Source organism: Acanthopagrus latus, chromosome 17 (assembly GCF_904848185.1).
Source record: "Acanthopagrus latus isolate v.2019 chromosome 17, fAcaLat1.1, whole genome shotgun sequence".
NCBI classification, from domain to species: domain Eukaryota; kingdom Metazoa; phylum Chordata; class Actinopteri; order Spariformes; family Sparidae; genus Acanthopagrus; species Acanthopagrus latus.
The window spans coordinates 2,137,383-2,161,498 of record NC_051055.1 but is presented as its reverse complement, the minus strand read 5'-3'; the positions used below and the strand labels follow the sequence as shown (position 1 = coordinate 2,161,498).

The window sequence follows — 24,116 nt, the reverse complement described above, 5'->3', positions numbered from 1 at the left end:
ACATGGTTATGGAAAAGGCTCTGAAATGCAAAGTATTCTCTGATTTTAACTTGGATGCTAAGTTAAGAATTGATAATAGAACAATGAGAATAAACACTAAGTATTGAAATTGGCAAGTAGTTCTCTCAATAAAATATGTCACGTCGTTGTCCGTAACCATTTATCCCTTTCCATGGGGTTGCGGGGTGTTGCTGCTGGAGCCTTGTCTCAGGGCGAGGGCAGGGTGCTCCCTGGACAAGTCACCAGCTCATCGCAGGGCCCTCACTGATGAGCCATGTGGGGTTCAGTATCTCGCTCAAGGACACTTCGACATGCGGTTCAGCCCTGCCCGGAGCCCGGATTTGATCACAAGTCTATTTTCTTGCTCAGTGACATTCCAGTTTTGGCAGGATCTGTATAGCTGGTTAAACATTGGAACTGATGAACCATCCAGAGCTTTTTTTAAGATTCTGATTTAGTGTAGGCTACATGTCATTTTTTTCTTCTATAAATATTGTATCTGAAGTATATTTTGTTTCATGCATACACTCCTGTTTCGTATGCAAACTGCTGATTTCCTTATGATCAAGTCGTTCAGAAAAAACCCTGCTCTATATAGATGAAGTGAAATGGCTCCTTTCTGTCGGTAGAGGGCAGCACCGGGCGTCGCAGAGCCATGCCTTACAGTACAGCGTGGCGGAAACGTGTGAAGAAGAAAAAGAAGTTGTCCGTCGCGCAGCTGCACGTGTGGAAGTAACGTTAGTGTGTCCATCCAGTGTGTGAGGAAGAGAAGCAGAGGAGCACAGCAGACATATTTAACACTTCACACAGACAGCATGAGGCCAGGTAACATTACACACTTCTTTACATCGCTGATAGCACGTCACAGTAATTGGTATGTTTTGTTCGTCGAGTGTTTAATGTTAGTTAAATGAGCTCCTGTGGGCTCGGCCTATGCCGCCATGTTGCCCAGCAAACTGTTAATATTACAAAGAAAAAAACTGCTGCCAAGACTGAACACTGTCTCCGTAAATAGTGCAGGCTGGTCAGATGTACTGTTTGGTGTAGTTGGGATGTTGTAGACGGACTGTTAACTGTCGGGCTGTGTAAACAGTGTGCACGCCGTGCCGTGGAGCACACACGTGTTGAGCTACCCGTGCAGTGGGACTGAAACTGTGTTGGAGCTGTTAACGGGCCACATCCAAGACGTTTACTCAAGTTTTACCACCCGTATGCCACAGGTCTCACCGGAATATAGAAAGAGCTCAGAAACATTTAGTTGGACATCGAGAAAGGGCGAGTAGCGTCCACCACGGAACCCCCCGACATGATGCACATCCAGCGTGCTCGTGGGGCTCAGTTTCATCCACGACCGACGACATGAAACCAGCATGTGTTGGACACAGGTCCTCACCAAACAAGTCAGACACTAGCGGAGGTAACGTTACAACCTGGTTTAAAAAGCTGTTAAATCCATAAGGACGATACATATATTTCGTTCGTGTGTACGAAGCTTTTCAGCTAGCCAGCCGCCATTTTCGACTCCGCTGACGAGGTGGGCTGTAGTTCGTCGCACTGCTGGCTCACCATGCTCAGTGTCTTTAAACGAGCTATTAACCGCCTCGCGGAGCGGGACAGCACCTCTCTGCCACACACACTACTGTGGGAGTTTAAATGAGCAGTCTGTAGTTCTGGTGCAGAAATGTTAATGAGCATAGAACGCCTGCCTAAACAAACAAAATAACCAAACTCTTTGTTTTCATGACTGAATGAACAGACTGACCTTAAAGGACAGCACAGTTTATACAGTTTTATTTTACTTTACATGTGGCGGACCCTGCCACTGTTCCAGCGTCAGTGTTCTTAGGCCTTATTTTTCCTCTGAGAACAGCTTGTTTATTCACTTATGGAAAAAAGTTTGTACTACCTCATTTATATTGTAAATATACAAATGTTGAGATTGAGTTTCAGTTACGGTACTCCATCTACTAAAAGCTCCCATCTGTATCAGATACTACTGTTTTTTTTTTGTTTGTTTTTTTCAGGGTTCAGTCCGCGTGGTGGAGGACGAGGTAGTGGCAGAGGTGGATTTGGTGACCGTGGTGGACGGGGAGGATTCGGCGACCGCGGAGGACGGGGAGGATTCAGAGGAAGAGGTGAGGGTACAGGGCATGGAGAAGACTATAACGTGCTGTAATTTCTGTTATCGCATAATGCACATTATCATTAATGAAATGTGGTTGAGAATCAGCTCTTTCCATCAGTTACAGGACAGGTGGTGCTTTTCATTGACAACCACATGTGTAAATTATCATTATGGACATGACACATTTTGAGTGAAACCTGAGTGGCTCTGTAAAAATGTTATTATAATGTTATTCAGGTGGAGGATTCAGGTCCCCAGAGGGTGGAGGATTTCGGGGCAGGGGTGGTGGCAGAGGCACCCCGAGAGGTAGAGGAGGGCGGGGAGGCCGAGGCGGCTTTGGAGCAGGGAGGAAGGTCTTGGTTGAGCCACACAGACACGAAGGTATGTATTATTCCTATTTAACCCTCTTATGTCCAGGGTATAATTGGCTGTTTTTGACAACTTTTGATTTTACCATTATATTTCACCCTGTATTTACCTTGCCTTGTTTGGTGTCATTTTTTTCCTCACACCCTCACTTGTCTGACTGTACCATTATTATTATTTTGGTTTTTTCATTTTGACATACTGTATTATAACATAAAAACAGAGTAGGGAAAACTTAGATTTTTTACTGTGACCAAACCACAAACATGTTTAACGAACCATTTTAACTACTTGGTATGCTAAATTTGTACACATTTTTGAAATTTTAGCTATATGTAATTATGTACATTTGTAATGTAGGCAATGCCACAGGCTCATGTCACCCTCAGCTCCTTCCAGCCCAATGAAGAGCTGCACTGCCTCCACATTCAGCAGTTTCCTCATTTGTTTTGACACACAAAACAAAAAACAACTATACTACACACCAACTATACCAAACACACTAAATGTAACAGATCTCTCAACTCAAACTCGCCAACTCTAACTCTCTAGCTCTATCACTGTCATTGTTGTCACTCTTTTGCCACTTTTGCGAGAGAAGCCCTCTTTTACCGTTTCTTCCTGCACCAAACGGGCACCAAACATGACGGCAATATATGCGAAAAAGTGTGCCACACATAATTAGTCCTAAGTCCGGTTTTACTTGGCCCACCAGCACAAAGTCATTATTTGGGATGCAGTCGGTAGGTGCCGAAACCCTGTTGCAGCTTGGTTTAAACTCATGCGATGGATTTGATGCATTTTCTGAACATGTTTATCTGTCTGTGGAATTGGAGACACTCACTGTGCGTTTGTATCCACTCAGGTGTGTTTATCTCCAGAGGGAAGGAGGATGCCCTGGTGACAAAGAACATGGTGGTAGGAGAGTCCGTGTATGGAGAGAAGAGGATCAGTGTGGAGGTGAGATTGTACCTCAGTCTTCACAGTGTAGGACATCAGTATCACACTAGTCATAATTGGTTGCTAAAGGCTCAGTTACACAGTTCAGACCCACCAACCTGTACAAAAGATAACAAAGTGGGTACATAAACCTGGTATTAAACAGGCCCTGGGGCTACGTAATCATAAACAGTAATGTAAGTTCCAATCTTGGCTCTTTAATCAGTACTTTGGATATTTTCTAACAAACATTGGGTAACTATGATTTGCATACCTGCAGGCAGTGAATCACCTGGCAGATGGAAGGAGGAATGAATGATTCCGACTGACGTCTGTCTTCATTGTATAATCAGGAAATTATTAGTTTTACTGACATTTTAAGTTAGTTTCCAGGGAGAGATTTCTACAATGATTGACTCGATGATGGCACGTGTACAGCTCTGGAACTTTTTGGGCACTGTTATACAAATTCTGATCGTATGAAATCAGCAGCTGTTATCACTGGGCTTGTGGCCACATTAGAATTTAACTTTTGCTTACTCTTTGCTTTTTAGGAGGGTGAGACAAAGATTGAATACAGAGCCTGGAACCCATTCCGCTCCAAGCTGGCAGCAGCCATCTTAGGGGGAGTGGACCAGATCCACATCAAGCCTGGAGCAAAGGTCATGTACCTGGGGGCTGCCTCTGGCACCACAGTGTCCCACGTTTCTGATATAGTTGGACCGGTGAGTACTAAACTGTCTCAAAGACTTAAACTGCAATTAAATACAGTTCAGTCCAACTCATCCACCATGTGGCCCATTTCCACCGAATATTCACAAGAACTTTTACAATATCAGTTGATTTTTTTCCATCTGAAAACAAACGTTAAGGCAGTCTCTAATCACGTCTGCTCTCCTTTGGAAAATGGAGATTTTGGTGATTTTATTATTTTAACCTACTTTTTAGTCTTTTTACATAATCATTCCTTGTTTATATGGTCAAATGAAAATTTAACATAATGATTGAAATGTGATGGTGATGAACACATTGTTCACAATAGAAGTTCCTCTGTATGTAGTGTACTTAAAAGCTTTATGTATGGGCAAAACCAGGAAATGTTATGTGGAAATATCTGACATGGTTGAACAGATTAAACTGCTTCCACAGTTTTTCCATGAAAATTGTCTGTGGGGACATGCCAACAGCATAACTTGTCCTAAAAATAACAGCTGCACAAATCGATTTTTGCCATGCCATAGATGAATATAAAGCAAGGCAGTAATGTTAAAATCTTTGATCTACTGGCCTGTTAACTAGTAACTAAGGTACAGTTGAACATGAATGTTACTTTGTGATGAGGGTAAGTAAACATGGAATTTAATATGCGTCTTGTGTACGACAGGAAGGGCTGGTCTACGCTGTGGAGTTCTCCCATCGATCAGGTCGTGACCTTCTCAATGTGGCAAAGAAACGCACCAACATCATTCCAATCATCGAAGATGCTCGCCACCCACACAAATACCGCATGTTGGTTGGTAGGTAGTCCTGAGCCCCAGCACCACCGCTCCACAGATGCTGGCAGGCATGCCACATGTTTAGACTGAAAGTTCTCATCCAGATTGATTTTAGACTGTCGGAACAGCAAAAACAGATTTTATGGACATTTAAAGGTCTTAAATGCAATTCAGAACAGATTCAGTGTTTCCTCCAGTATTTTCTGATATTGTGGCGCCTGGGGGGGGTTACAATGCTCTCACACAGCCAACATGAACTTTTAATCATCTAGCTAATTATCAAGCTAAATATCCAACATGCTAGTTAAAGGAGAACTTCGGTCGATTTAAACATGCAGCTTCATTGCTCAAGCTACCCTTGACTTGCCAGTACCGAAGACACAAACACATTTGGTCCAAACATTACAGGGCTCTGTGAATGGAGAGTTAGCATTGACAGCTAACAGCTAAGTTCTCCTTTAACGTCAAGGACTGCAGTGGAAGACGACAGTAAAATATTTCTATTCTCTAACACTGGATTTATTTATGCCAACAGTTTTACTTGAAATCAGATTATTTTGTGAATATACAACAACAAACTAGATGTTTCTGATACTCTTCATCTCACCGTAACAGCCAGTCATGGACGACATTTTTGTCATTTTGTAACTAATTCATGGCTGCTTGGAAGCGGCACACAGACCCACCATCTGTCACCGTGTGTTTGTGTGTGTGTGTGTGCGAGTGGAGGAGCCTCTGAGCGCATGAAGCGCACCGCTCCAGGTTTGAAAATGGCTTCATATTATTATTTTCACTAATACAGCCCTGACTTAGCATTACTGAAGTCATTAAAAGTAATGAAATCAAAGGAGACTGACTGAAACGTTGGTATGCGCTGGAAAGGCAGAAATATTAATCAATGTATGGGAAACACTGAATGTTTAAGGCATGGCAGTCAATTACATGTAGAGGAAACCCTGAGATTTCTACAGGTGCATCTTAGTCTGGACAGTGGCTGCTTGAATTCAGGTTCAGAGTGGCATTTGCGTAACTTGCAACAGAGATCAGATGTCTAGCAGCCAATACATTCGATGAGAATTGGTAATCCATCGTCAAGCCTTACAATCACACTGGCAGTCAATACTTTAGAACTACACCAGTTTTCACTGTGAGTGTTGCTTCAACCAATGTGTCATAAGTGGTATTCTGACACTGTTAATATCTATAATCTGACAAAACTGACCTATTTTTATCTGAAATGGCAGTCTCAGGGTATTCAAACTTTGCACAGCAAGAGATATTTAATTATCGCAGTCCCTGCGGGTCATAACTCGTCCTCAGACGAACTTTCAGTCTTCCATCCTCACTTGTACATATCCATTATCTATGTTCTATAGATTCACGTGCACATCAGTATATACACGCATAATCATTTGTTTACAATGTTCATACCTATGCATACCTCAATTTAAACTTGTACTTTGTTACCCACCTCAGGCTGGACCAGGGAAGCATACATTTCTATGACTTGCACCAAGAAAGGGAAATGAGCATGAAACAAGTGAAGCTGCAGTATGCTTGCTGTCTTTACAAATTTAGTCCAGTTATTACAAGTGAAGGTTGGTTAAATGATCTTTGAGAAGGATTAGCTGTCAACCACAAGTTTGACATTAACAATATATTGAAGAGTAAGGTAAGCTTATCGCTAACAAACCTTGAATCTGCAAGTAGTGTCCTCTGGTGTCGCTTAAAATTGTTTTTTCTGCCCATCTTGAGTCCTAAAGACACTCTAGCCTCATTTGGGGGAAAAACATACTCTGTGTATTTGAGTTTAAGAGTAGCATGTGGTCAGGTTGTCTCTCCTCTTGCTTCCCACCCTACAGGCCTCTGATGAAGAGCAGCAGCTCATGGTTTTGTTGGGCTTTTTAAGTTATGTGGATTTATTAATAGGCCCTGACGAGCATGTCCACCATAGTCATACAGGCAGCTGATATCTTCATGGGCACCAGACAAACACTGAGCAGAAAAAAATTCATCCAGTGAGACAGATGCATACGGATGGTGTAAATTACTTCCAAGAGCTGCCGATAAAATGTTGATTGAAAAGAAAACACTGCTTTGTGATGGCTACTGTGAACAGACTCGGTTTGTCTATCTACAGCTGTCCTTTACTCGTCAGGGCAAAATTAGATTATATTTTCTCTAATTCTTCCAGTCAACATTTTTTTTTATTCATATGGTGGTTACATTTCATTGATTAAATAAATGGACATCAATGGATGTGTATTATGACAATGTTTGTAGGCATGTGTGTCTGTGAATCAGATGCTCAGTGTGCACAGAGTAATAATGTGTACCTTTTCCAGGCATGGTGGATGTTATCTTTGCTGATGTTGCCCAGCCTGACCAGACAAGGATTGTTGCGTTGAATGCTCACAACTTCTTGAAGAACGGAGGTCACTTTGTTATCTCAATCAAGGTAGATTGCCAAATAAATTCACTTAAATGTTTTTAGACATCAGATGGGTCTCATACTCATTCACATGGAGTGAATGTAATTGAGGCCCAAAAACTTGTTAGTGTTAATGCTGCTTGCAGTGTAATTTAATGCACAGTACTCACTGCTGCTTATGACTCCTTTGATCTGTTTGTTCGCACTGACTATGTTGTCAGCTGTGTAGACTCTTACGTGTCTCTTTGCTTCAGGCTAACTGTATAGACTCGACAGCTGCTCCAGAGGCAGTGTTTGCCTCAGAAGTGAAGAAGATGAGCTCTGAGAACATGAAACCACAGGAGCAGCTCACACTGGAGCCCTATGAGAGAGACCATGCTGTGGTGGTTGGCATCTACAGGTAAAGTAACATCAGTTTTTCCTGATCGGCTCAGATAAGATCAACCACCTTTACCACAACAACACTGAACCGTTTTTTTGTTTTTGGAACCGGTTTAAAGTACGTTTAACACTCTCAAAAACTTCCAAACGTTTCCAAAAATAAATGTTTTAGACTCTTGCTTTGGATGGCAACATTACATGTCCTGTACTCAGCTTTTTTCTATACAACACTGAGATTTGTTTACAAATTCCACTTGACACTTAACATTCAGTACAAAGAAGATCTGCCGCAGTTAGTTTGGTTTATAATTTAAGGTGTTCGGTGTAGTATTAAAGTTCACATTTCCTTAAATCTATTACAAATATTAAGATAGTGAAATGCCTGGATACAGTCTTCCCAATAATCCCTTTCATTTACTGTTTGAGGATCATTCTAACACTTTAATTTAGCTCAGGACGAGGGACATGAAGGTATACCAGAGAATGGACTGCGAACATTTGTGCCCCTGAGGGGAGCCTTGAATTTGGTCAGATCAGTAAGCATGTTGCATTCTCTGACAGAAAGACAACCCATTTTTTCTTCAAAATAAGAGCTTTACATTGCACCCCATTGGTGTTTAGAACTGGGTTCTCAGTGGGGGGCTTTTAACTTGAAAGTAGTGACCGTTCGTAGCTTACCGTTACTACAACAACAAGCGGACAACAAAGACGGCTACAGAGACCGAGGAGCATCTCCTGGAACTCAGCAGCTGTCCAGTTGCTCATCTTCACGTCCGCAGATGAAGTGATGGACTGACTGCTGTGATCAGCTGTTTCCTGGTTTTGAAACTCCTTGGCTGTGGGTCGCACAACAGTGCAGGTCATCGACATTCCAAAACAGACCCCCAAATATACCGCCCTCTGTCTAAATCCGCGGACCTGGCCGCAAAAAGGACAGCCAAATTGGAAGCTTGCTGCCCAGTATGAAAACTGCTATTAACTATGTAAACAAGGGCAGCCATGCACTGCAGACACACTGTCAAACAGTAGCACATAAGAAGAAGGTGCAGGTCATAGCATCAACACACAGTGTGGCCAGCACCTTTCTTCCAAGCAGAGAGAAAGCAACTTTTTCAAAACCCATATTCTTCTTGTCAAAACACACTCTTTAAGGGTTTGCTTTTTTCATTCTGCGGCAGATTGCGCTATAAAGTTGTGCTGTTGCGCATTTCATGAGACAAGTTGTCAGTCTCATTTATTATATAGCATAATGTGACCATGTATAGATAGATACTGTATTATACATTCATACTGTCTTGTAATTCTGCTTGATTTTGCTCTCAAAATGCATCAGATTGATGCTTTTAAATATGAAATATTCAAGGGGGGTATCATTCTCACCCTTTTCACCCCTGACCTGTTTTCATGCCTGCAGTGGGTCTCATTTAGAACGTGCTTTTAAAACTTTTTTAAAACAAGTTAAACAGCTTCTGGATACAGTCTGAGATGATCTGCTTTCTGCGGTTCCCCATTTTCCACCTTTAAACCTGCTGGTAATGGAAAACGAGTCAATTGCCTTCTTTGCAGCTTTACCTTTTGTTAAAAAAAAATCAGCATATACAAGTAAATATGGAATGAACATACATACAAACGTACATACAAACAGATACATGCCACCAATATTATCCAGAATGTAAAGTAGAGCCACAGAGGGGAAACCTTAATTATTTGTGCCAACTACAAGCCCAACATTCTGTCAAATCACATTAATAGCTTACATTACGTTTATTTTAGGCAGGTGCAGTTAAAAATGACCAAATCTATTCTTCTCAATTCTGTCAAAATTGAGAGAGCGTTGGGTTTTCCACTGTTGTCCAAATTTGTCCTATCTTTCTCAATTTGCTGGAGGGTAAAGTATGTTTTTAAACTGACCTTTTTTATACAAGATGCTCCCATTAATATAAAGTATCTCGCTGTCTTTGATCACTTTTGAATCGTTTTGTCAAAGTGTCTAAGGCCACATCCAGACGACAATGCTCTTTTGTGAAAACGCACATGTATTGCATCGTTTTGGCCGACCGTCCACACGGATCCTGGAAACGCACTTTTTTGAAAACGGGTCTCAGGGTGGAGAAATCCAAAAATGCAGCCCTCCCCGTTCTTGTGTGGACAGCAAATCTGCATACTTCCCGAAACGATGACGCCATCGGCCCACCCCTCGACCTCTAGCCTCCGACCTCTGAACCCTGCGACGTCTCATAACAGCAGACTACATGCTCGTGTTCGTGCCGCAGAAGATATTGAGCCTTTCTTGAAACTTACTCGCCTTGTCGTTGAGTGTGAGTCGCAGCAGCAGTTCGTCATTACTGGTCCGCACAAACGATTCTGGTTTCCTTGTACTAGCTATTTTCATCTTCTTGTTGTGTTCGGTTTCTGTCTGTTTACAGCGCGCAAGCTTAATGCGCATGTTTCTTCTCCGTTTTTGGTGAATGTCAATCGCCACCTATAGGCCTGGAATATGAACTACAGTGTTTTCGGTCATTCAGTGGATCCGTGTGGACGCAAATATTGAAACGATGAAGAGGAAGATGGAGAAAAAAGATTGTTTTCGCCCATGTGGACGGGGCCTAAGTGTGGTTTTGATTCTGCAAATTGAATTTGTCATTAACTGTGTTGAAAGCTCCTTGTTGTACCCAGACAGTGAGTGTACTATGAACCCACGGGAGGACCAGTCTTTAAATCGTTTGTCCTTGATAGCTGTAAATCCTGGGTCATATGCAGGTATTTTAAAATTTCTGCTGCTCCTTCATTGGAAACCTGAAGTGTTTTGATATGTCTGAACTAATAATTAACTAATTATTAATATTATCAAAGAGTTGGTTGGCCAGTGAGGGATCCTAAATCTAATGAGATGTTCCCATTATTTGCTGAACTTATTCCCATCCGTCTTTAATGTTAGGCCCGCACCTGCAGATTAAAGGCCTTAGTTGAGCTGTTTTATAGTAGTATTTCAGAAGAGGAAGAGCTAAACCTCCTATGGTCTTTGTCAGCTGTAAAATTGTATTTTCTCCTTAGTTTTTTCCAATGTAAGTACAGCTCGAGTTGAGTGTATAAGGTGGTACAGCCACACCTGCATGCATTTGCTGGATTAACTGGGTTAAACGGCTCCATCTGCTGGACAAATAAAAAGTTACAGGTTCACTGTGTTTGATGCACATGAAAATCAAATGGGTAGTTTTGAAAGGAAAGTGTGATTAGAGATTATAAGCGATAAGTTTTGAAGTGGGATCAATGGGGGGCGTGGACCTTATGAAGAACGGGGGTGATGGGTGAGCAGGCGAGCAGCAGAGTTATGGATATATTGGAGTTCCTTGAGGATTTTGTGGGATGTACAGCAGAGGACACTATTGCAGTAGTCCATTCTGGAAGTAATGAATGCATGGCAGAGAAGGATAGGGATGGACGGAGACGGGTAGTGCTTTTTAAGGGGGAAAAAGACTTTTGGTTTTGGTGATGTGTTTGACGTGTTGAACAAAGGAGAGGGTGTGGTTGAAAATGAAACCAAGGTTGCAGATGGGAGCACAGGAGAGCTGTCGGTGAAGTTGACAAGTCAAGTTGAGAAGTTTTGAATTTTTTTTTTTTTTTTAATCGATATAAAAATAATAAATTCAGGAGATGACATAAAAAGTGAAAATTGTTTCCAACATGGTCCCTGACAGGACAGAAAATAATTAGCCCTTTCCTAATGTGGGTAGTCAGTACATTATTTAAGCATTTCTTAATGAAAACATGATTTTTATTTATTTTTTTAAATTTAAATGTTTGTGGCCAGACTGACACATGCAACTCAGCTCTCTGTGCAGGCTCCACATGTCATAACCTTGTATCACTGGTGCCCCTAGGAGCAATTTTGGGAGCACAGGCAACACTTCATTCATATTTTTTTTTTACCTTAACTGTATCACTGACAAATCCTTTGCTGGTAAACTATTTACAGGAGGAACAATCTTTCTTGTTAAATGTCAGTGAAGTAGTTTTTTCAGCAAGTGATTTTCCTGACGTCAGAGAGAAGCTGCAGCAGCTCCTAAAACCAGAAATAAAAACTCAGTAGATAACAAATAGTTCAAACTCTGTATAGTGTTAAAACGATTATCCCCTTTCTTACTAAGTTATAGACCAATAGGATTTTCTTTTGCCAATGGCAGGTAGGGTTTGAAATTTTACCGGCCAAAATATGTTTTGACTGGCCACTGAAGTGTTCACAATCACAACCTTAACTAACAGATTTCCTGTAGGAAATGCTGAACAGCATAAAGATAATTGTTAATTGCCCACTGATTTTTTTTTAGTAGCGAACTATCTAAACTACTGCTTCTCCCTCTTCCTTTTACTACTCATAGGTGTGATTGGCAAAGCACAAAAAGCAGGAAAATATATGGCTTCACTATGTCTCTCTTTACATTTACTTTGTCCTGTTGTCGGCTTCAGCAAATAAATAGTTCAGTGTTTCCCTTACATTTTTTTGTGGTGCTCTGAGTCAGTAACCTAGCAACACTAGGGGGGTCCAGGGGCATGCCACCCGGAAGAAAATTTTTAAAAATAACCCTTGAAATGGTGACTACTGGTGAGATTTTTTGGGGGGGAAAAAAATCATTTTCAGAATGAGCATTAGAGAACTTTTTTTTTCCATTATTTTCTTTGTTATAGATCTTTTATGGAAAAAGAATCTGTTTCAGAAGTCAGAGGGTCACATGACATGAAAGCTATTGAGAAAAATATCATTTCTGCACATTAATATCATGTAGAATAGAGGAAGCACTGAGGTACAATAAAGAGTTGTGTCTCATTCAGCCAGTTTACTAATACAATCTGCTGCTGGATTGGAGTCACTGGGCCACATGACATAGCAGATATCGAAAAAAAACTGCACTTATTTTGTATTCATATATTTATGCTAAGTAACTTAATGACGGTCCCTACATCAGTTTCCAGCAATTCAGCGTGAGGCTCTGGGAGGTGAGCTAACCGTCCTCCTGCTTAAATTCACCATTCACCCATGATATTAAACTGACAAATCATTTCTCTTTTTTTGCGGTGGCGCTGAAAATCCAGCAGCAGAATGCATATAGGGTTAACACTGACACATCAGATAACCTTCCGCAATGATTGCAGTCTCTTTGGTGGAGCTTTGCTTTGAATGAAGTTCTGTCGTGACAGATGAATGGACTACTTGCAGAGTGACATGAAAACATGAATCGGAGGCACAAAAAACATTGACAGCAGAGAGCGACCCATGCCTTGCGCAACTTGATACATTTTCAAATGTTGAATGACGGTGGACAGCGAGTGATAAATTTGAAGCACAATCAGTAGATCTGCTGTAGCTGTAAACTGTGTCTGTTTTACTATTTGGCATTTATGTTGCGAGTTATATAGCAAAGTCAGCACATTTCAGCAGCCTGCCAATGGCGTGTGACCTATTCATTTTACTCGCCAAAACATATTTTTACATGCTTTTGGCGAGTGGTGGGTGCCAATTTCAAACCCTGCTGACAGCTTTCTGTGGCCCTGGTAGACTGCAGGACACTCTTGTACCAAATGGCAGCTCTGGAAGATGTGTGACCTATAGAGGAGCAGCAGAAGACAGGGAGAATGACGGAAGAGGTCTGTGTGTTCACCCACAACTACAGATCAGAGGCAAAAAAAACAGCCATCAGTTCTGGTGGAATCAATTGCAACTCATAACTACCAGCTGTGGGTGAAAGTGTGCCTGCTGGTTGGAGATGTCCAGTCAGTGTGGTAGAGGGCAACGGATTCAAAGATTTCGGTAACGTTACCTTGAGCCAAAGTGTGTCATGACATCGAAAGTCAAACTAGCCAAGCCAGACATGCTGACGTTGGCTCTAGCTAGCATCTATTGGACGGCTCTCACAAATGAAAGTTTGGGGGACTGGGAGATGCAGTCCAGTGTGACTGTCTCCAACACTGGTACAGTGACATAACCGTGTGTGGAAATGAGTCAATTAATGTGAGACTCCCTCATTCAGAACCCCTCCCTCAGAACATGACAGACAGCCTTGCCCTGGGGTGTGAACAGGGTTTATTTAGTCTATTGAGCACTGGATTATATTGAAAACCCCTCAAAAGTATCGCATCATGTTTTAAAAAATGTCCGTTATCGATTAATTGGTGTCTCCTATTTTAAAAGCCAAAAGGGGTCCTTATCTTTTGCTATGTGTCAACATGTGCCTCTGTTTCTCTCCACAGACCACCACCTAAACTGAAGAAATGAGGAGTGGAAGAAACCTCTGGAGACCCAATTACCTTTATTCAAGAACCATCTACATTGTCAGTGTTGTATATTGCCCTCCTCTCCTAATTTGATAGTAGCTGTATAACTGTTGTGTTCCCAGAGTATGAAGCAGACTTATTGTAATTTACAATTTGTGCTTGATACATTTTTTGTTTTTGTTTTTTGACATACCCAAGAACTTTAATAAAATGTTTGATTCTTATTTTAGACTTGCCTGTAATCTGTGAGCCTTGTTATGGTTACAAATGGAACATGAAGTACTTGAACACTGTAGACAAACAGCCACATTTTGACAAACATTCAGAGGAACATTAAGGGCCAGTTAACTCAGGTCAGTGGAGGTCCAGTCGTCAGCCCATGGCCATCACCTGGACCGGCATGTGAGATTATGGCCAGATTTCCTAAACTGGTACTGGTCAAAACTAGATTTAGAGCTCCGATGTCGGGCCTCTGTTTTACGGGATACTGACCTCTGGGACTGAACAAAGGTGTCGGTCTAACACTTCTACAGAAGTCAGAAAAATGATCAGGTTTCTTGGTGTTAACTTTGTCAGCTCTTTACTAATTGCCTCTTTTCTCTTACGCCTGCTGAAAAATACCTCAAGGTGCGTCCGGACACTCCGATTTTGCCTCGAGAAATAACGCCAACACATTTAAAGATTTTTTTTTTTTTAAAGTAAAGTGTGACTGCCCGCTATGAATTTGTTTTGGCAGCCATTTTGTGGGAAATTTCTCTGGAGCGCGCTGGGCCGTACTTGCCTGGTGTCGGGAGTGCGCTCTCAATGCAGCCCCTCTCCTTTGACCGATATTAACATCACGGAGGGGCTGGCCAGTATAGAGCTAGCTGTAGCTGTGCCTGCTAAAATACAAATTTTCCTATCGTTTGCTTCTATTGTACAGCGGCCCATCGACTGGCCGTTGCCCGCAAAGCAGCCTGCAGTGTGCGGACTGCCTTCCTCCAAATTCCAATGTCAGTGTTTTATTAGACAGCTAGCTGCTAGCATGCTAGCTAATAGCTAGCTAACTTATGTTAGCTTCTTGCCTCTACATTAATTGAGCAAGCTGACGGACTTGCCGATCTAACTGCCCCACGCCTTAGCTGTAACATGTTCTCTTTTTGTTATATCTGACATAAACTCGACAAAGTAAATTGCGCTTGCCGAACCGAAGATTGCATTCGGGGTGTCCGTGGTTGAGGCGGTGGGCTGCCCACCTCCCCTTAGGCAAGGCTAGCCTTGCTGCGCCGGCAATCAGTCCCTATCGACAAGCTGCTCTCTGCGCACCGGAGAATAACGCATTTTTTGTTCTTACTGGAAACTAAACGCACTGGGATTTTTATCGGCACCACATTATTTGGATTTCTGCTGTGGAAGAGGGACGACTGACCCGGGGGAGGGGGCTCGGTTCGTGTGGACGGAGGGCGATAGAGGTTCCGAATATGGCTGATACGCGGAACTTGGTTCGACACACCGCCTGAGGTAAGGAATAGCCGGTCGTCGTTTGTCTTTTTAATTCGTGTCTATGTGGGCCTAGCGCTAGTTGACGATTGCTCCAGTATGTGCGTGTTAAAGGCTTGATAGTCAATCAGCAGTAACCGCACTAAATAGCATATTGTTACCCCTTCATATGGTATTCGCCCCTGTCACCCGGCCTCGTGTCCCCATTCCTCTGCCACTGCTGTGAAGATGGCTAATAGGGCATTGGGCAGGCATTGATGAAATAGGTGGGCTAACGTCGGTGTTGGACAATGGACCAACAGTTTAGGCTTGGCTGTCGCATCTACAGTAGCTGATAAGTGCGTTATGGTGATGGACTTAACAACGTTACCCGTTATAGTAGCATGCAATGTCCTCCAGGTCTACTGTTATCAGCCTCCTGTCCTTATATTTTAACGTACCTTATGATTGAGTCGTTTTTAACAGCTAACTATGTGGCGAGTGTACAAAGTGTTACGTTGGTCATTTAGATAAAAATGATAGATTTGATTTGTGTGTGTGGTGTGTGTGTGTGCGCGCGCGTTAGTGTGTATCTAGGCAAGTTTCGGTAGCAGTCGCGACCTGCCTTAAGTTACCGCACGACACCAAATAGAATGGGAGAGGATGCCGGCGGAGCGAACCGAAGGGAGACATGGGAGATGAATGGGTGTGTTGCTGCATGATCGAAACGTGTTGATATACTCTGCTATACAATAGGTCATTATCTCGTGATGTGTCGGTTGGATAGCAGTTACTTTAGTTGCAAGAGCAGCCAGCCAGCAACCCCCGATTGTCCTCTGTAAATCTGCAGCATTTTATCTGCTATGGCAGCTAATGCTAGCCTCTAGCTTAGCTACTGCATAAGCCCCTACCCTGCCCTGGAAAAGAGGGACACAGGCACTCAGTTGCTGGGAGATGTATGCCTTTAGTTAAGGAATAGGATTACATTGAGAGCAGTGCTGATGCACAGCTGGAAGAATCATGACTTGACATCTCCCTGTCTGACTATATGGGTCTCTGTAGTCCTGTTCTGTTGCTTAACAGATGTAATCTGAAATAGTCCATCCTACAATAGAGTTACTGTTTTTCTTGTGGCCAACATATTTGCATCTCAAATTGGACCTTTCTCCCCAACCACTTCTGCTTCACTTGATTTTTTTTAGTTATTTCACTAAAATCTTATCTTGGCAATTTTGAACCCCTTGTATGCATGGTTGCATACAACCTCCTGTGTAAAAATGACAGACATGACGTTCACGGTTTACCTAAACCCCAGGACAGCCAGCCGTATAAGAAATGTAAAATGTATTGTATGTATATAGTACTTTGTATCCCAAAGTTATCTTTGCATAATATGTGATATAAATTTCTTAAGCACAAAACTTTCGGTTTCAATTCACGGCACATGCCTAGCATATTCCAACTGTTCTCTATCTTCTATAAAAGTACTTAGAAAAGAATGTGGATGTCTTGCATCTATAAAAGATCAGGCTCTTGTCTCCCCAAGTTTTTTCATTTAAAAACATGCAATTCTGCATCATCGGAGGCCATTATTACCATGTGAACTAAGAGTTGGGAAAGCTAGAGCACGTAATCCAATAAACTCGCTAACAAATTGCTCAGTGAACATATTTCTGTTGAAGTTCAAATTGATTCCAAGGTGACACTCATTATTTGAAAACGTTGATTAAATGATCACATTAGGCAATATCTCACCAAGTTTTTAGGTTAAATATGCACATTGTACAAAATAAAGAGTCTTTATGGTGACCACAATTTTCACTGCAGGGGTCAGGAATCAAACTGCCTGATGGGCAGCCACAAGCGCTTCAGTAACTTGGAGCATCATGATAATTCATTGTGCTTGCTGATTTTGCTCCACAAGTCATGTTTCTGAGTAGTCAAAGCTGTAATGCTCTGTTTTTGAACATTTACTTAATGCACAGCATCAAGCACAATGTCTTATTTTACATCAATATATAATAAAAACTGCTCCCATTACAGTGCCCTGAAGCCTCTTCTTGGCAGCACACTGCCCATATAGTTCCATATTTATGACAATGTATATGAAACATTTAAAAACATTGAAATTACATCTCCGAAGTAATATTCCAGTCATAGGTGAAACGTAGTCTACATGAAGAAATAACTTCACGCTAATCAGTATAACCTGTCCTCCAGCCTACACATGCAGCAATCATTAAAATGAATAAACAAATGTGTTTTATGACCCGTTGAAATTACAAACACATTTTAGCTGGTTGAAAAGATAAATTAAAAAAGATTTTTTAAAAAATATTCAAAAACATCTTAGATATGAATATCCCCTGGTTTTCTTTTAAAACTGATGTTTAAATCCCAGTTTGTGCTTACTGGGTACAACCATTATGTCTGGAAAAGAGCATTTAGGTAGTTGGCTTGGGTGATGCACCACACCTACGCATTACTATGGTAGGGAAAACCATTCAGGAAGTTGATTTGAATCAATATTAAACAGTAATTCTTTAATAGTAAGTGGTTGTCCTTTGTCGTGATGTCCCCATAATCATTGGTGAAATTCCTGCAAGACCATTATTCACCAAAAATGTCTGGACATTTTCAAATCGAATATTCTTTGAAAGATGAAGACTGACCACAGTGTCGATGTTGAAGATTGCATGTTGAGATGACATTTTTGTTGCAATGTGTTGTCAGTTCAGTTTTCATTTTGTTTTTTATATTTCACTCCCACAACAACATCTAGGTTTAAGTTGTTTTAACATCAGGCTGTTTCCATGGTGGTCGAAGTCACACATTTCCCTTCTGACTGAGGATGTGCAAGGTGCCAGTGGAAATGGATGTGTAATTCAGGCAGTTGCAGTGTTATTGAGCTGCACAGCATCTTAGCCATATTGTTAATCTTTTTTTTTTCTTTCATCAGACAAACTAGTATAGAGCAATGTCTTAATTAGCAGACAGAAATGTATCAATGCAGCTACTGATGATATAGTGAAAACATTTGGTTTGTGCTGACAACCTGCCACTGTACTGAGCTGTGTTCATCATGAAAGTTCCAGGCACCTGTGGCCAGAAAGATGATTATTTCCTTTCACAACGTTGTCATTGTACCACAACTGCTTACTAGGGGTATAATGATGCACAAAAATCACGGTTCAATATGCAACTTGGTTTGGTTCATTTTCATACAGTATGGGAACAGAATGCAAAACATACATTTTCTTGTTTATTCAGAACTTTAGTAAACCGACAATTTATTGTAACATTATACACAATATGAAAAAATAAAGAAATAGAATACTGTTGTAAAGTGCTGCCTGGTAATAAGTTAAATCAATTATTCTCAAATAAACAAAATATATATAAAATACGCTTTCCAATGAATAAAATATTCTCAAACAAAAAAATATGAAATATTATAAAAATAAATTCCTCACAGCTAGTTAAAGGCTTTTAACAAAACTTTTCCACAATTAAAGTGTAGCACTAACAGTCCCAGCATGTAGCTCTGTTCAGTTTTACTCAACCTTTTATTTTCTTTCCCCAGAAAATTTAACTTGTCCGCAGTGACTCCACCCATGAGTTATTTGTGAGTACAGGCTTTCATTACGAAGATATGAGGAAAACAACATGCACTTTTGACGATTTATTGACAGTTGCATTTTTTGGACAGGCATCGTCACAGTCACCTATACTGTCACTGTGTGCTCTGTAGCAATTGTTGAACAGTGGTTTGCAGGTCGCAGACCCCAGCATCTCTGTGTGGAATAGTAGTGTTCAAGCCACGTCAAAATGAATATACACATGACTTGGCTCGATGAGCAGGGTGATTGGAATTTTTTTTGCTGTTTTTTTCCGGGATTGTCAAACCACACCTCTAGCACATCTGGGACCCTCACCAGTTAAACTGTCACACCAGAAACATGTCTTTCTCCATTGCAATATTTAACCAGGAAGCCGAAGTGTTCCCAAGCAGACTTTAGCGACAAGGTAGGGTCTTCAAGCTCTGTTTTCTCACTAGCGTTAGCCATGACGTAAACAGGCTGTACGTCTAGCTGCAGGCGGAAAATACACACACGCAACTTCCGTTCCGGGAACTCACCCCTGCGCAGCCCTGTACCGAACCAAACGTCCTGTACCGAAACGGTTCAATACAAATACATGTATTGTTACACCCCTGCTGCTTACCCATCACCACCACCCTGAGTATGTAGAAATGCTAAGATTTCTGTGATTGCGCTTATAAGCTGAAACCATATTTCTTGAAAGGACAGGAGAAACGTGAAATAACAAAGCAAAAACAACACAATTACACTTATCTTAATCTTATTTGAAAATAAATTCACGGAGTGTTGATGTTAAACATCACTGATATCTTGTAAATTGTGGCATAGCAATATATTGTGGCATACAATTTGCAATATTGATAAATGCCGTACCACAATATGCATGAGGACATGCGTCATCAACTCAAAAATAGATTGTAATATCTAGTCAAATCTTGTCAGTTAGATCCCAGACTGGGTGCACAGTGGGGGTGGAGCATTTAGGAGTGGCTTTTTCAGTGCCAGACGTTCTGTGTTCTCTCTCACTATAAGTTAACGCTCCTTCCCACACATGCAATGTTATGTAAATTTCTGGCTTGCTTTTGCCACTGGAGTGGTTTTGCAGTTGCAGTCACAAAAGATATAGACAATGTGCTTTCTGACTGAAAGCACAGCCGTGAAAAAAGTTCAGACTGGGTATGACAGCTTTGACACATATATTTCAAAACTAATTCGAAACACTATCATGATGAATATGAATTATTTTTTCTCTTCATTCTCTACTTTCTCAATAGTCTTATTCCTCTATGCTCCTGTCTGCCTACATTCATTGACTTAACTTGGAATAATAACACTCGAACTGGCTGAATATTTTTGATCCTGGTGCAGCTGCAGGATCCACTCCTTGCGGCAGCAGTGCCAGCAGCAGAGTCATTTCACTTCATGACAATAGTCACAAGAAAATGGTGCGGTAATGCTGTCAAAGCCATAACCAAACGTGACTAATTAACAATATTTTGATAAAAACCCCAAGCCAACAGGAATCTGATAACATGGGCCCTTTTCACACAGCGACACCGCATTATCGACACAGCAGCAGTTCGCCAAAATTCTCTGCTGTCTGTTTACACAGAACCAAGCAGCTCCTGCGTGAAGACGCATTCGTTTGTAATTCACACAACAAGATGGCGCTGGCACTCGTCATGATGATAACATCTGTGTTTTTTTTCACCTTGATTCTCCTGGTGTCCTGTTAATCTAAACATGAACCTGCTGACTGTTTATAATCATGCGGATGCTGTTATGTGTTGTGATTGAGATCGTGACCCACCAAACATCCTGGAAAGTGACAAAGTTACATTTTTCGCTATATATTACATAATTACGTAAACGTCATCAGTAAATTGGACACTGTCTGACTCACTCGCAGGGAGGGAGGCTGTTTTCTGGGGGAAAGTTAACTGAAGTCTTGGTCGGAAGGGCTGACCGTCAGCCTGAGACAGTAACTACAACACAATAGTGGAAGGAGACAAACACTTGGTGAGTTATGGTATTTGTGGGGGACACACTGTTTTTCAGAGAGATATGTGATGAAGAGTTGTTAGGACAGAATGACACACTTCTCCACATATAACTGAAGTATTTTTTTCATCATATAAGTTGGCAAAGAGTTGATCTATTACTGTTGTTTGGTCCTGTAACATTTCCTTGTGGGTCATTTCTCTTTATTTTGTTTACTGAAGGATCTGCTTAGTTATCACACCATGAATACCATCAGATCACACACCCCTGCACCGCGCCACAGGCTTATCCATTCAATCAGGTTCAGTTCGCCGATGCTGTGCCTCTGATACTATCTCCGGAAGCGCATCACAGGCGCAGTGGAATTTCACCCTTAGCTGCATCCAAAATTTTCGCACAGAGGAGGGTGCGCAAATTGGCGCAGGATCCCTGCACTCAAAGGGCAGTGTGAATGGGGCCAGTAATTGAAAGGCTCTGTTCCCCTTATTGTGAAGTTGTAGGTGTGCAGCCTGTTACCTGCAGCACTTCATCTACTAGCTCTTCTTAGTTCCAGTATTCCCACAGAGTCAGTAAAACCACTGTGACGTCACAATAAACTCAGCTACCCTGTCGTCTTGTTTGTCATTACTGAAATACATTTAATGTGAAGCTGCAGCAGGAGTAAAAGTTTGCTTTGTGGGTCGCCGCTTAGCTCGGTTGGTAGCGCGCACGACCCATGTGCCGAGGCTCTGCAGCGAAAAGTTTGCTTTGCATGAACAATGAATGAACAATGCATTCTACAGATAGTCGCCATGTTTTCTTGTAAAAAGCCTCGACTACAAACTCTGATTACAGGGGAAGTCTTTGCAGCAACTGCACTCAGACCAACTGGGCTCAGCAACCTCCCAGTGAACATGGCTGGAAACCTGACTGGGACTGAACACAACCTCCCAGACCAAGATGTCAGTTTGAAGACAGGATACAGGAAGGAGGTGATTTACAGTGACTCTGATGGGGACTATGACTCCAGGGACAGGAAGACATGGCAGGCAGGGAAGGAAGACAGTTGAAGCAGCAGAGGAGAGAGAAAATCTGGCATAAGCAATGGGTGAAAACAACGTGTAGAGCCAGAATGTTTTCACTTTGTAATGTTTTGATACTCTGAAATGAGGATTTATTTTCGACAAAATCATTGGTTATTGTGGAAAGACAAACAAGACTGTGGTTGTGACTTGAACTTTCTGTTGAGTTTGAATGAAGTGTGTTTTACACGGAGTTAACAATTAAACTTGTCAAAGTTCAGTAAAAGAGATAAACATGAATTCACACAGTGTATGGTTGTATTTTCCTGTTCATGAAGGAAAAAGATGTTAAATATGTGTCCTGATATTTTCTGAGTTTATATTGTTAACCCTTTGTTTTTGGAATGTTACCGTTTTTACAGTGGCACAGAACTGACAGAGGGTCTGGTTGAGCTCCATTCAGAGAATTGTACTTCTCTTAGCAGTCACTCCCTCATCTCACCTTACCCAGTAAATCAAAATCAACAACAAACCTGACATTTGGTAAATCGTTAAGATTGTACATATCAATTTTATACCCTTTCTTTTCAATTAAATCTTACATAAATGCTGATAATGTCAAAATATCTATTGGAAGTCAGTGAGCTGGCTGTCGAAGCAGGGCATAGTGTGGCAGGTGCTACTAATCCAAAGTCCATTGTCATTTTGCAATCAGGCCAACCACATCAATGGAAATTTCTGTGGTGGGTGAGGTGGCACACCAATATGGCATGTGACCAGCGATTTCAAAAAAGTGTGTGACAATTAAACACACTGATAATATTCATATCAGTTATTTCTTCATGAGCACTTTGTGACACCAAAGCACACTAAACATCAGAAGCATTGAAGGGCTACATAAACTGCTGTGGCTTTTGCATTCACCACATGGGTCATTAAAATTGTTCAATCACTGAGTTACCTGTCAGTCCGTATAATGTCATGTTTACTCTTCGTAGTTCATTTGTAAAGTGTCAGTGTGAACAGAAATCGAACTAGTGCTGGGCAGTATACCGGTTCACACCGAATACGATGTATATTTGCTATATTTGATATGAATTTTTAATATACCGCCACACCAGTGTATTTGATTACACAAGAGAGAGAGAGATGTGTGTATATATAGATATCTATCCATCTAACTATCTATCCATATATATATATTATAAACATTCACCTTTTAGCTTTGTCCATCGTCCCGTTATTATATTGGCCTTTAAAAATCCGTTATCAGTTTACCTGTAGTTAGGCCTGTCACAAGAATCAATTAATCGTACGATAAATAACAATAAGCTTGATAATTTTGTTGGCATCGATAATTTCCATTTGCATGCTTGTTTGTTTTCCTCGTGTCTCTCACGTGAACCCTTGTCAGTCACTCTTTGCCTCTGTGTGGGGAGGCAGGGCCCCTGATATAACACAGAGTGCAGCATGGGAGCTTTGTGAGGAGTAGCAAGCCAGAGGTAACACTAGTTGAGATTTGACGAAATAAAAACAAAAATGGTTTCAAAGCCGAACACGACAGCTGCAGTGTGGGAGCACTTCGGATTTAAACCGAATGACCGTGGTGAACCAGTTAACCTGGACGAGCTGGTATGTCGCATTTGTTGTTAAACAGTAGCAACTAAAAGCGGTAATACAACAAACATGCATCTGCACCTAAAGCATAATCATCCAATGCAGTTTTCCCAGCTGGGAAAAAAAAACTGCAGCTAAAGCTACAGAGGGGCCATCTCTGTCTTCCAACAGTCCACAATCACTGGGGCGTTTAGTTGACAAACAAAATGCAAACTCACAGACAGTGTAGTTCGCTACATCGCTAAAGAGATACAGCCCTTTAAATACCGTCGAAAAGCCAGCATTTCGACAAATGCTGCAAACATTTGGCAGCATTTGGGAAGAACATACATGTATATAATATATAAAAGGATATAACATACGGCAACTCCACAACTGTACAGTGTGAAAGACAACATACTAAAAGGGTTAGGGTTATTGTTTTTGGTC

The 24,116-nt window shown here is 41.4% G+C and overlaps 2 protein-coding genes across 2 annotated transcripts in view; both read left to right on the top strand.

Annotated features, from left to right (window-relative positions):
- The first annotated feature begins 668 nt into the window (after window positions 1–668).
- On the top strand, window positions 669–14,237 carry fbl (fibrillarin). The gene is made up of 9 exons (XM_037073411.1): window positions 669–825; window positions 2,025–2,135; window positions 2,363–2,506; window positions 3,357–3,451; window positions 3,985–4,155; window positions 4,815–4,947; window positions 7,272–7,384; window positions 7,612–7,757; window positions 13,985–14,237. The coding sequence occupies exons 1-9, from the start codon at window positions 816–818 to the stop codon at window positions 14,007–14,009; spliced, it is 948 nt and encodes a 315-aa protein (XP_036929306.1). The 5' UTR covers window positions 669–815; the 3' UTR covers window positions 14,010–14,237.
- Window positions 14,238–14,756: 519 nt separating this feature from the next.
- dyrk1b (dual-specificity tyrosine-(Y)-phosphorylation regulated kinase 1B) overlaps window positions 14,757–24,116 on the top strand; it is a 68,774-nt gene continuing 59,414 nt past the window's right edge. The window contains exon 1 of the mRNA XM_037073410.1: window positions 14,757–15,508. The gene's annotated coding sequence lies outside the window, so the exon portion shown is untranslated. The remainder of the gene's footprint in view (window positions 15,509–24,116) is intronic.

What these genes read in the sequence shown, in the direction of transcription:
- fbl (XM_037073411.1), top strand. An exon ending in CAAATACCGCATGTTGGTTG is followed by an intron (nt 4,948 to 7,271) that starts GTAGGTAGTCCT and finishes TACCTTTTCCAG; the next exon opens with GCATGGTGGATGTTATCTTT. An exon ending in ACTTTGTTATCTCAATCAAG is followed by an intron (nt 7,385 to 7,611) that starts GTAGATTGCCAA and finishes TCTTTGCTTCAG; the next exon opens with GCTAACTGTATAGACTCGAC.